Source organism: Aotus nancymaae, unplaced genomic scaffold, assembly GCF_030222135.1.
Source record: "Aotus nancymaae isolate 86718 unplaced genomic scaffold, 86718_ANA_hifiasm-v0.15.2.pri h1tg000138l, whole genome shotgun sequence".
Lineage (NCBI taxonomy): Eukaryota > Metazoa > Chordata > Mammalia > Primates > Aotidae > Aotus > Aotus nancymaae.
Window position 1 is genome coordinate 3,569,320 of NW_026988553.1, and position 13,945 is coordinate 3,583,264.

General features: G+C 49.8%; 1 protein-coding gene across 1 annotated transcript; it reads right to left on the reverse strand.

Annotated features, from left to right (window-relative positions):
- Positions 1–2,854: 2,854 nt before the first annotated feature.
- On the reverse strand, positions 2,855–7,710 carry RAB39B (RAB39B, member RAS oncogene family). The gene is made up of 2 exons (XM_064371560.1): positions 7,496–7,710; positions 2,855–5,334 (listed from the first exon to the last, which is right to left on the reverse strand). The coding sequence occupies exons 1-2, from the start codon at positions 7,708–7,710 to the stop codon at positions 4,908–4,910; spliced, it is 642 nt and encodes a 213-aa protein (XP_064227630.1). The 3' UTR covers positions 2,855–4,907.
- Between the last annotated feature and the right edge of the window lie 6,235 nt (positions 7,711–13,945).

The window sequence follows — 13,945 nt, forward strand, 5'->3', positions numbered from 1 at the left end:
TGTATTTTTAGTAGAGACGGGGTTTCACCGTGTTGACCAGGATGGTCTCGATCTCTCGACCTCGTGATCCACCCGCCTCGGCCTCCCAAAGTGCTGGGATGACAGGCGTGAGCCACCGCGCCCGGCCACCATCAGTGGATTTTAAGCAGAGGAATTACTTGATCTGACTAATGTTGTGAAAAGATCACTCGAGTTGATAGTGACTTGGACAAAGGTGTTATCAATGGAGATGGAGAAAGATGACAGACATATATATATATATATATATGAGACAGGGTCTTGGTCTGTCACCTAGGTTGGAGTGCAGTGGTGTGATCATGGCTCACCGAAGTGATCTTCCATCTTCCCACCTCAGCCTCCCTTGTAGCTGGGACTACAGGCATGTGCTACCGTGTTGGACTATTTTTTTTTTTAGTAGACGTGGGGTCTCACTGTGTTGTCTAGGCTCAGACATCTATTTTGAAGTTAGAGTTGACAGTGCTGGACGATGGATGTGACATGAGAAGTGAGGGGAGTGACCAACTAAGAATAACTCCTACTTTCTGTGGATGGTGGTGTCACTTATAGAGATGATGAAGATTTGGGTTGATGGAGCACATTTTGATAGACATTGATTTTAACATTGGATATGTTGAGTTTGAGAAATTTGTTGGCTGCGTTCAGTTGGCAGGTTGGCTGTATTGTACAGTGAGCTAGAGTTCCTGATTTTGGAATCAACAATGCAAAGACGGTAACTGGAGTCACGAGGATAGGTATAATTGTCCAGGGAGAGGAGAGGTTAGAGACGAGAGAGTTAGTTCTCGGACAGAACTGAGAACACCCATTTCCTGAGAGACTTGATGTAGGCAGCAATCATTCCACCAACACTGTGCTGGCAAAGGCCACTTATGACTTCCTGTTCCCTCAAATCCTAAGGATGTATTTTAGTTTTTATCTTTCGGAACCCACTGCTGCATTTTGATATTACTGTTCACACCATCCTGTAAAACTGCACGCTCCAGAATTTCATCGTCTCCCTGTAAGTTACCTTTCCCATTTCTCTGTGCCCTAAACTTTACTGTTACCCAGGGAACACTACAGATTAAGACTGTAGGTTGAGCTATCAGCAGTGACTTCTGAAACTGCTTGCAACTCCTGGAAGCTCCACCACCTGATGAAGCTGAGAGACCAATCCATGCAGTTATCTCAGGAAAAAGAATTCCAGACAGAGGGAAAAGCAAATACCAAGTCCCTGAGGTAGGAATGTGCTTGCTGTGTTTGAAGAACAGGGAAGGAACCCATGTAGCGGGAGTAAAGTAAAGAGGTTTAGCAGTAGGAAATGAGGTTACAGAAGTGATGGGATGGAGACGGAATTTATTTCCAAGGGTTCCTCTGCAGGCCATTGCAAGGACTTTGGGTTCTAAGCTGAGTAACACGTATAAGCGCTGGAGAATTATGAGTAGATGATTGCTTATAATTAATGTTTAATCAGGCTCCTTGTAGCTGCTGTGTGGAGAACGGACTGCAAGCACGGCAGGGGTGGGAAAGGTGAGATCGCAAGTCGTAGCGGACAGCGCCCGTGAGTTCCCATTGAGAATGGTGAAAACCTGTCGTATTCTGATTATACTTTCAAGGTAGAGCCACCGTAATTTCCCGATAGATCAGATGTGGACTACGAAAGAAAGGAGTCAACGGTGACACCAGGTGTTTGGCAAAGGTGGATGAAAGGACAAAGCTGCCTTTTACTGAGAAGGGGAAGACGATGAGAGGGTCCTATTTGGGGAGGAAGATTAAGAGCCTGATTTGGGACCTGTTAAATTTGTGATGCCTGATAGACATTCAAGTGGGGATGTCAGGTAAGGAGTTGGTTATAAGGGTCTGAAGTCCATGGGAAAGAGATGAGTTGAAGATAAAAATTCAGGACTCATTGGCTTATAGACTTAATTTATAGTCATGGGACTGAATGAAGCCAACAAGAGAATTAATATAAATAAAGAAAAGATGGCCAAGCCCTGGGGAGCATTGTTGGGTTTTCCTTTCTTCTTTCCTTCTTCTCTCCTTCCCTCCCTTCCATTCCCTCTTAACTATACGTGATAAATCTGTATAGAAATGAACGTACCTAGGCCCAGGCTCAGAATCCATAACCTTCCTGACATGTGTACTGTCAATGCTGGGAAAAGTGCTTAACTACGGTGTTCCCTATGGCAGTGCCACATGGTAACCGATCCTGGCATAAAAAGCCTGCTGTAGGAGGGTTTGAAGAAGCTGAGGCAATTTAGCCTGGAAAAAAGAAGACTTTCCAGGGAGCATAATAGTTGTGATCGACTACCTGGCAACAGAATTAAGATTCTGGGCGCAGTGGCTCACGCCTGTAATCCCAGCACTTTGGGAGGCCGAGGCGGGCGGATCACGACGTCAAGAGATCGAGACCATCCTGGTCAACATGGTAAAACCCCGTCTCTACTAAAAATACAAAAAATTAGCCGGGCACGGTGGCGCGTGCCTGTAATCCCAGCTACTCGGGAGGCTGAGGCAGGAGAATCGCCTGAACCCAGGAGGCGGAGGTTGCGGTGAGCCGAGATCACGCCATTGCACTCCAGCCTGGGTAACAAGAGCGAAACTCCGTCTCAAAAAAAAAAATCACCACGATGAAGATTTAGGCTTGACAGAGCCAACTTTTCCCCGAGTGGCATAGGATCACCAGGAAGTAGTGAGGTCCCAGTGACTTTTGATACGATGGTCAGATAACTTTCAAAAATCATGTTCTCTGGCTTTGACATAATGGTGAATGCGATCGTGTACGGTATGTGTCACAGCTTGGTGATATCCAACAGATTCTGGAAATAGCTGGTAAGACACACTTGGAATCTCGCAGTCACGTAATCAATCATTTTACTAAATACAAGCATATTTTCATTCACATACAGCTAAATAAAGCATGTTTCACGTTTCATTACAGTGCACGACAAAGTGACGAAAAGTATACAGTACATTTTATTCTGAAATATGAGACAATCTAATCCGACATGCAGTTGTGGTCTTTGTTACAAGTTAGTTTATCTTTTCTTCTAAAGCTTTATCCTTAGGATTATTTGCTAAAACCCACTTACTGCCGTAACAACGGTACTGAATTCTACTAAAATGATTTTTAAGTTTTCTAGAACATATTTAAGCAATTAACCTCAGCCACCTCTACTGGATTTATGCTGAATATTTTCAAACCTGCCAAAAAATGCCAGGAGTGGGAATAGTGTACATATAATCAATTTTAGTCAAGAAAATCGTAGAGAAGTTTTGTGTCTTTCTAACTCTCGTTTACCCGCTGGATAATCTTCCTTTCAGAATCTTCCAAACGTGATTAAGTCTAGCAGTTAATGAAATTTTGTGTTAATCCAATTTTCCATGTTTTGTTTGTCTTTTAAAACCATGCAGGTGGCAATTTAATTAACCCACCTAAGCCAGCTCTTGTGAAATAACTATAGACAAGATGACCAGTTCACTTGTAGTTGAGGCTGGGAATTGATCAAAAGTGGTTTGCTCATCCAACGTGGGGCACAGGTGGCAGAACAGTCTTTATTCTGGCTGATGCAAATTCCCAAACTTTCAGATTCGGTCACATTTATCCTACAGTTCAGTATTTATCTCAAAGCGATTTGCCATTCTTAGGCCTTCCTATGACAATGAATAGCTGTTTGTTCACCTGACAATTAAAGGCTGACCGCTCTTGGGTAGACGGGAACTCAGTGCACCTGTGTGGCAGACAGGTGGCCAAGGTCATCGTGGGTATTTTGTCCCTACCCCACTCCCCATTGCTGTATGTGGTTCCTTTCAATAAAAATCCACTGTGTCTCAGGGATAAGAACACGTTATAGACCACACAGTTGTAATGTGTTTTCAGTTGTGCAATTATTCACGTGTTTAAAGCCCTATTGTCAATAATACCTGCATGGGCTTTCCCTTCGATTCCTTCCCATGTTCCTTCAGGATTATAGCTGAGTTGTAATCAATCAGGAAAACATATCCTATCACGTAGAGAACACGTATTTACAGTCACATCTGTTCCCAAGTAAACAAACTCATAGTCATCTACGATGCAGTGAAAACAGCGAGGAGTCACGAGTCCTTGACCTCGGCCAAGTGAGTCTCATGGCTCTCAGTTTACTATTCTGTAAAATGGGGCAAAAGCCTCATCTGCCTGTTAGGATGATCCAATGAGGAGAGAGGTGCCTGAAAAAGCAAGCAGACTGTTTACTTCCACATTGCAGGTGCCCATGAAGGGAATCCCCAGGCACGCTCAGAGGAAAAAGGGGGCATGGCATGTGGGTTACAGTGTCTCTTCCGTACTTACGGGGTAATTTGCATGGGACCCTTCGTTTCACGGCTGGTAATTCTATCACGAGGGTGTTCATTTTCTCAAACGTGCCCGTAACTGCGAGTAGACAGCGTTTCTTTCCGTATTCACATCCTTTTTACTTGAACAGCAGACCTTTTGGTCTGTGTGCCTCATTTTTACAGGTAAGCTGTTAGAAGCTAACTGGTACCTTTTGACCAGAGCCAGCAAACACCTTTGTCTGTGGGGTCAAATACCAAGGAATGGTTGTCCTGTCTGTAGGTGTGTTTTCCTGGGACTTAGCTTCCTAAACCCCGGGCCCTTAACATTTGGTCCACAAAGGGCTCACGGAGCAGCCACTGCCCAGCCTGCGTCACAAAACAGTGCCTGGCCTGGCCCATGTCAGCGATTCAGTCTCTCGGTGACAGCACTCAGGCACCCCAACCACCCGCACACGAGTCCGTCAGGGTCCCCCTGAGAAGGAGGCTCCCTTGGTATCCAGACGGAGGTTGAGCTCCCGTCAGTCACACAAAGATTCTATTTATTTCTCTTACTTTTCAGTTCCACTAGGAGAGCACGTTTTGTGATGAAAAGCCGACTAGCACAGACATCTCCTCTCCGATTTGACGACCTCTTCTGAGGAGTGAACCACGTTCGGTACAAATCCACTCTTCACACCTTCCCAGCCCTCCTGAATCGTGATCTCCCCCCTTTTAACCAGCTCATAGATGTCCCTCGTCAGGTCTGTGAAGGCTTTCTCCACGTTGATGGCATCTCGGGCTGACGTTTCGATGTACTTCATGCCGTACGCGGCAGCCAGCTTCTCGGCCTCGTGCCGAGTCACTTGCCTCTGTGTATCCAGGTCACACTTGTGACCCACCAGAACAAATACAATTTGGTAGGGCTGAACGTGGACTTTGGTCTCTTCTAGCCACTCGTGGACGTTCTGGAAGGACCTGCGGTTGGTAATGTCAAACAAGAGGAGACCACCTACTGAGTTCCTGTAGTAGGCGCGAGTGATGGATCTGAAACACAAGAGAAGAGGAAACAATGAAGTGTTTTCAACAAACTCGTGCATGTCAACGAACTCAGTGCTTTCGAGCGTTTCTGGTTAGGGACACGGCCCTTCAAAAAAATGAGTTTTTTTTTTAAACAAGGGAATACAAATGGCATTCCATGATAATCCTGATACGTGAGTTTCAACTCGGGCAAAACTTTGAGATGGGCATCTTTTAGAAATGAGTGCTCATGAACTTTCAGGCATTTTCACTGGATTCAGCACTGGACAGTGACATGAGGCAAAATGAAACAACGGCCATTAAAGTTTTCTGTGATGATGTGGAGAGTTCATTATGAATGCTAGTGGTTGAAACAAGATGTTTAAAACATAGAAATGAACTTATGATAGTTAACAAAATAGTTAAAGTAGATATCTTGCTATATACTCCGTTTTTTTCATTCATCATCACCACGTTTTTCTCTAGTATTATTATGAGCTAAGAGGGGTCCTCAATCTCTTCTGTGAGGAGAAACACAATTCTATTTCTTATTTTCCAGGCCTCTGGGAATGGGAAAAAGAGAGACGGTGAAGGGTTCAGGCAATCACTTGCTTTAGACTACTCTGATGTTTTCATCTATGTCTACTTTTAGGTTTTCTGTCTCTTCTGATAAAGAAGGTACACAGTGAAGTACTCAACAGCTTAGGGAAAATGGCCCAATGTTAACAGAACAAGCTTTGTCCAGGGACCTACGGTTCCAGCTACATGATGGTAAAAAAGTAAAACTCAGAAACGAGTTTAAGGCTCCGGAATCAGGCACATCAGCCCTGGGGATTGAAAGTGTTTCTCGGTTCTTAGGTTTGAAGATTCACGGAGAATGGTAGATTTGCCAGAAAATCTGACATGAACAAACAAAGGTTTCGATTTGTGAAAAGCTCGAGTCAAGAAATCAATAAGCAAGCTGTAGATCACTGTCAAACCTCTGGAATATCTTATTACATTAATTGTTTGTGAGTACTTGGCAAAGAAAATGACAAAGGCCTTTCTAAGCATGGACATAAGGCTATATAAAACTCAAATTCTTCCCTACATGAGAAAAGTATTAAATAATGTGAAGAGACAAATGATAACCCACGAGTATGTTAGAACAGAAGTTAGCATATACATGTGCACACACAGAGATATAGGAATAACACATAATACACGTGTATTTATGTCTGTAAATCTCTGTCAGTTATGTTAGGATGACCTGGGAACATTTTAAAAAGTCTGTAACATAGTGACTGAGATTGATGAATGACAGATGATACAGAGATCGATTTCATCTAGTTTATTAGCCACCCAGGGGCGGGTTGGTGGAGTGGGTATGTATGATTGACTGGCCTTCCCTGCCAGGGGGCTTATATGTGCATATATATACATGCATATAAGCATATACATGTGCACACACAGAGATATAGGAATAACACATAACACACGTGTATCTATGTATGCAAATCTCTGTCAGTTGTGTGAGGATCACCTGGGAACATTTAAAAAAGTATGTAACACATGGACTGAGATTGATGAATGACAGATGATACAGAGATCGATTTCATCTAATTTATTGGCCACCCAGGGGCGGGTTGGTGGAGTGGGTATGTATGATTGACTGGCCTTCCCTGCCAGGGGGCTTATATGTGCATATATATACATGCATATAAGCATATACATGCGCACACACACAGATATAGGAATAACACATAACACACGTGTATTTATGTATGCAAATCTGTGTCAGTTATGTTAGGATGACCTGGGAACATTTAAAAAAGTCTGTAACACAGGACCTGAGATTGATGAATGACAGATGATACAGAGATCGATTTCATCTAGTTTATGAGCCAGCAAGGGGCGGGTTGGTGGGGTGGGTATGTATTATTGACTGGCCTTCCCTGCCAGGGGGCTTATATGTGCATATATATATATATATATAGGAATAACACATAACACACGTGTATTTATGTATGCAAATCTGTGTCAGTTATCTGAGGATGACCTGGGAACGTTTTAAAAAGTCTGTAACACAGGACGTGAGATGGATGAATGACAGATGATACAGAGACGGACCAGGAAGTCGCCTCTCCCCAGGGCTTGTGCGAGCCCCGCAGACCCTCCCATCGCTCGCGGGCCCGGACCGCGCTCCCACCTGAACCGCTCTTGACCCGCCGTGTCCCAGATCTGCAGCTTGATGCGTTTTCCCGGCTCGATCTCCACCAAGCGGGAGAAAAAATCCACCCCCACGGTGGGGTCGGACACCTGGGCGAAGCGACCCTCGGTGAAGCGGCGGATCAGGCAGGACTTGCCCACCGTGGAGTCCCCGATGACGATGAGCCGGAACTGGTACAGCCAGATGGCCTCCATGGCCGCCGCGGCCCGGCCGGGGTCTCCTCGGCCCGCACCCGGGGCCCCGCGGGACGGGGTGGGGGGGTGCGCGCCGCCGACGCCTCACACAGCGCGGCCCGGCCGGATCCAGCCCCGCCGCGGGCGCATCGCGGGCCCGGGGGTCCGAGGGAGGGCAGGCCCGGGCGCTGGGGGCGCGGAGGGATGGACGCGGCGCTCGCCAAGGGGACGAAATGGCAGCAGCATCAGCACCGCGCGCTCTGACTCATCACTGACAGCCGCGCTACTGTAATCCCGCGCGGAGACGCGACGCCGGGGCCGGCCACGGCCGCACTGTCTCTAAGAGGAGCGCACGCATCGGCACCGCGCTCTCTGACTGGATTCGTCACTGACAACCGCGCTACTGTAATCCCGCGCGTACACGCGACACCTGGGCCGGTCGCCGCACTGTCTCTAAGAGGAGCGCACGCAACGGCACCACGCTCTCTGACTGGATTCGTCACTGACAACCGCGTTACTGTAATCCCGCGCGTAGACGCGACGCTGGGGCCGGCCGCCGCACTGTCTCTAAGAGGAGCGCACGCATCGGCACCGCGCTCTCTGACGCGTCACTGACAACCGCGTTACTGTAATCCCGCGCGTACACGCGACGCCTGGGCCGGCCGCACTGTCTCTAAGAGGAGCGCACGCAACGGCACCGCGCTCTCTGACGCGTCACTGACCACCGCGTTGCTGTAGTCCCGCGCGTAAACGCGACGCCGGGGCCGGCCGCCGCACTGTCTCTAAAAGGAGCGCATGCAACTGCACCACGCACTCTGACTTGTCACTGACAACCGCGTTACTATAATCCCTGGCGTAGACGCGACGCCGGGGCCGGCCGCCGCACTGTCTCTAAGAGGAGCGCACTCTGACTCGTCACTGACAACCGCCTTACTGTAATCCCGCGCGTAGACGCGACGCCGGGGCCGGCCGCCGCACTGTCTCTAAGAGGACCGCACGCAACAGCACCACGCTCTATGACTCGTCACTGACAATCACTTTACCGTAATCCCACACGTCTAGGCCGCCGCACTGTCTCTAAGAGGAGCGCACGCAACAGCACCGCGCTCTACGACTCGTCACTGATAACCGCGTTACTGTAATCCCGCGCATAGACGCGACGCCGGGGCCGGCCGCTGCACTGTCTCTAAGACGAGAGCACATAACAGCACCGCGCTCTCTGACTGGATCCGTCACTGACAACCGCCCTAATGTAATCCCGCGCGTAGCCGGGGCCGCCGCACTGTCTCTAAGAGGAGCCCACGCAACAGCACCGCGCTCTCTGACTCAACACTGAGAACCACGTTACTGTAATCCCGCGTGTCTAGGCCGCCGCACTGTCTCTAAGAGGAGCGCACGCAACAACACCGCGCTCTCTGACTCGTCACTGACAACCGCGTTACTGTAATCCCGCGCGTAGACGCGACGCGGGGCCGGGCGCCGCACTCTCTCTAAGAGGATTGCACGCAACAGCACCGCGCTCTGTGACTCATCACTGACAACCGCGTTGCTGTAATCCCGCGCGTACACGCGACGCCGGGGCCGGCCACGGCCGCACTGTCTCTAAGAGGAGCCCACGCAACGTCACCGCGCTCTCTGACGACACGTCACTGACAACCGCGTTACTGTAATCCCGCGCGTAGACGCGACGCCGGGGCCGGCCGCCGCCGCACTGTCTCTAAGAGGAGCGCACGCAACGGCACCGCGCTCTCTGACTGGATTCGTCACTGACAACCGCGCTACTGTAATCCCGCGCGTAGACGCGACGCCGGGGCCGGCCGCACTGTCTCTAAGAGGAGCGCACGCAACGGCACCGCGCTCTCTGACTGGATTCGTCACTGACAACCGCGCTACTGTAATCCCGCGCGTACACGCGACACCTGGGCCGGCCGCACTGTCTCTAAGAGGAGCGCACGCAACGGCACCGCGCTCTCTGACTCGTCACTGACAACCGCGTTGCTGTAGTCCCGCGCGTACACGCGACACCTGGGCCGGCCGCCGCACTGTCTCTAACAGGAGCGCACGCAACGGCACCGCGCTCTCTTACGCGTCACTGACAACCGCCTTACTGTAATCCCGCGCGTAGACGCGACGCCGGGGCCGGCCGCACTGTCTGTAAGAGGAGCGCACGCAACAGCACCGCACACTCTGACTTACCACTGACAACCGCCTTACTGTAATCCCTCGCGTAGACGCGACGCCGGGGCCTGCCGCCGCACTGTCTCTAAGAGGACCGCACGCAACAGCACCACGCTCTATGACTCGTCACTGACAATCACTTTACCGTAATCCCACACGTCTAGGCCGCCGCACTGTCTCTAAGAGGAGCGCACGCAACAGCACCGCGCTCTACGACTCGTCACTGATAACCGCCTTACTGTAATCCCGCGCGTAGACGCGACGCCGGGGCCGGCCGCCGCACTGTCTCTAAGAGGAGCGCACGCAACAGCACCACGCTCTCTGACTCATCACTGACAACCGCGTTACTGTAATCCCGCGCATAGACGCGACGCCGGGGCCGGCCGCTGCACTGTCTCTAAGACGAGAGCACAGAACAGCACCGCGCTCTCTGACTGGATCCGTCACTGACAACCGCCCTAATGTAATCCCGCGCGTAGCCGGGGCCGCCGCACTGTCTCTAAGAGGAGCCCACGCAACAGCACCGCGCTCTCTGACTCAACACTGAGAACCACGTTACTGTAATCCCGCGCGTCTAGGCCGCCGCACTGTCTCTAAGAGGAGCGCACGCAACAACACCGCGCTCTCTGACTCGTCACTGACAACCGCGTTACTGTAATCCCGCGCGTAGACGCGACGCGGGGCCGGGCGCCGCACTCTCTCTAAGAGGATTGCACGCAACAGCACCGCGCTCTGTGACTCATCACTGACGACCGCGTTACTGTAATCCCGCGCATAGACGCACTGTCTCTCAGAGGAGCGCAGAGAACAGCACCGCGCTCTCTGACTCCTCACTGACAACCGCGTTACTGTAATCCCGCGCAGAGACGCGACACCAGGACCGCCGCACTGTCTCTAAGAGGAGCGCACGCAACTGCATCACGCACTCTGACTCGTCACTGACAAGCGCCTTACTGTAATCCCCTGCGTAGCCGGGGCCGCCGCACTGTCTCTAAGAGGAGCGCACTCTGACTGGTCACTGACAACCGCGTTACTATAATCCCACGCAGAGACGTGACGCCGGGACCGCCGCACTGTCTCTAAGAGGAGCGCACGCAACAGCATCACGCACTCTGACTCGTCACTGAGAAGCGCGTTACTGTAATCCCGTGCGTAGCCGGGGCCGCCGCACTGTCTCTAAGAGGAGCGCAGGCAACAGCACCCTGCACTCTGACTGGTCACTGGCAACCGCGTTACTGTAATCCCGCGCGTCGCCGCACTGTCTCTAAGAGGAGCGCAGGCAACAGTACCCCGCACTCTGTTCACTGACAACCGCGTTACTATAATCCCGCGCAGAGATGCGACGCCGGGGCCGCCGCACTGACTCTTAAGAGGAGCGCACGCAACAGCACCGCGCTGTCTGACTCGTCACTGACAGCCATGTTACTGTAATCCCAAGGGTAGACACGACGCCGGGGCCGCCGCAGTGTCTCTAAGAGGAGCGCACTCTGACTCGTCACTAACAACCGCCTTACTGTAATCCCGCGGGTAGACAAGACGCCGGGGCCGCCGCACTGTCTCTAAGAGGAGCGCACACAACAGCACTGCGCACTCTGACTCCTCACTGACAACTGCGTTACTGTAATCCCGCGCTAGACGCCCGGCCGCCGCAATGTCTCTAAGAGGAGCGCAGGCAACAGCACCCCGCACTCTGACTCATCACTGACAACCGCGTTACTGTAATCCCGCGCACAGACGCAACGCCGGGGCCGGCCGCCGCACTGTCTCTAAGAGGAACGCACGCAACAGCACCGCGCTCTCTGACTCGTCACTGACAACCTCGTTACTGTACTCCCGCGCAGAGATGCGACGCCAGAACCGTGTCTCTAAGAGGAGCGCACGCAACAGCACCGCGCTCTCTGACTCATCATTGACAATCACTTACTGTAATCCCGCACGTCTAGGCCGCCGCACTGTCTCTAAGAGGAGCGCACGCAACAGCACCGCGCTCTCTGACTCATCACTGACAACCACGTTACTGTAATCCCGCGCATCTAGGCCGCCGCACTGTCTCTAAGAGGAGCGCACACAAAATGGCTGCAAATTTAGCGCTTTCCCTGCCTTTTTTTTTTTTAAATTGCATTTTACGTTTTGGGGTACATGTGACGAACATGCAAGATTGTTGCATAGCTGCATACGTGGCAGTGTGATTTGCTGCCTTCCTCCCCTTAACCCACCACCTTAAACTTCATATGGAACGAAAAGAGAGCCCGCATAGCCAAGTCAATTCGAAGCAAAAAGAACAACGCGGGAGGCATCACTCTACCGGACATCAAACGATACTACAAATCTACAGTAATCAAAACAGCATGGTACTGGTACCAAAACAGAGATACAGACCAATGGAACAGAACAGAGGCCTCTGAGGCAACACCACGTATCTACAAGCATCCGATCTTTGACAAACCTGACAAAAACAAGCAATGGGGAAAGCATTCCCTGTTTAATAAGTGGTGTTGGGAAAACTGGCTAGCCATGTGCAGAAAGCAGAAACTGGACCCCTTCCTGACACCTTACACTAAAATTAACTCCAGATGGATTAAAGACTTAAACATAAGACCTAACACCATAAAAACCCTAGCAGAAAATCTAGGCAAAACCATCCAGGACATAGGCACAGCTGAGGACTTCATGACTAAAACACCAAAAGCATTGGCAACAAAAGCCAAAATAGACAAATGGGACCTAATCAAACTTTCCCTGCCTTTCTAATTACCCCGCCCACCTTTTGATGACTAAAAATGTTCCCTGTCGTGCAAACTAGCAAAGCAATACAAAACTGTACTCAAAAAACAGGAGGTACATAATTATATATTAGTCTACATGTCCGTGCTCACATAAACACACAGATTTTAAAAAAAATTTATTTATTATACTTTAAGTTCTGGGTTACATGTGCAGATCGTGGAGGTTTATTACATAGGTATATACACACCATGGTGGTGGTTTGCTGCATCCATCGCCCCATCATCTACATTAGGCATTTCTCCTAATGCTATATCCCTCCCCAATCCCCTCACCCCCTGCTATCCCTCCCCTAGCTCAGGTCCCGGTGTGTGATGCTCCCCTCCCTGTGTGTGTCCGTGAAACACGTGAATATTACATGTGTTTGTGTTCCTATATGCATTTATCACCGTTCGTTTTTACAAAAATTAAACCAGGGCCTTACTTTCAATTAATAATTGCTTTTTTGTAATTAATAAACCATCATAAACACCTTTCAATTTCCCTTTTCTCATAACAAGGCTGCGATAAAGATTCTTTAAAGTGCAGCCACACATATTCTATTTCTATGAGCTAGAGTCTTAAAAGAGTGGTCATGAATTCAAAGACTATGAGTATTTTACATTTAGTGGACATGGGCTTTCTACTTCCCAAAACTACTTAGCAGTTTAAATTCTACCCAGCAATGTGTGAAAAGACCATTGCTCTGCATTATTTCAAGCATCATACGTGTGTTGTATTCTTTCTTAATTCTTGTCAATCGAACGTAGTTAAATAAAAATGTCTCTCATTGCTTCATTTGACCTTTCTCTGACTACTGATGAGGTCAACACCAAGTCTTGTGTATTGACCATTTCATTTCCTTTTCTGGGATTTGTCTCTTCATATCCTTTGTATTTTTTATGTGTAATCTTTTATCATTGCCTTATTCTTTAAAAAATATCACGCTTATTAGCTTACTGACATAAAAATTCACCCGTTTAAAGTGAACAATTCTTGGTATAGTTTATTTTTGTTTTCTATTTTTTTCGAGACGGAATTTGGTCTTGTTGCCCAGGCCGGAGTGCAATGGCGCGATCTCAGCTCACCGCAACCTCTGCCTCCCGAGTTCAAGCCATTGTCCTGCCTCAGCCTCCCGAGTACCTGGGATTACAGGCATGCAACACCACGCCTGGCAAATTTTATATTGTTAGTAGAGGCGGGGTTTCTCCATGTTGGCCAGGCTGGTCTGGAACCCACAACCTCAGGTGATCTGCCCTCGTCGGCCTCCCAAAGTGCTGGGATTACAGGCCGTGAGCCACCGTGCCTGGCTAGT

Excerpts from the sequence above, each read along its gene's own strand:
- RAB39B (XM_064371560.1), bottom strand. The coding sequence starts at position 7,710 with ATGGAGGCCATCTGGCTGTACCAGTTCCGGCTCATCGTCATCGGGGAC. Across the intron at positions 5,335-7,495 it reads GCGGGTCAAGAGCGGTTCAG|ATCCATCACTCGCGCCTACT; the intron begins GTGGGAGCGCGG and ends CTTGTGTTTCAG.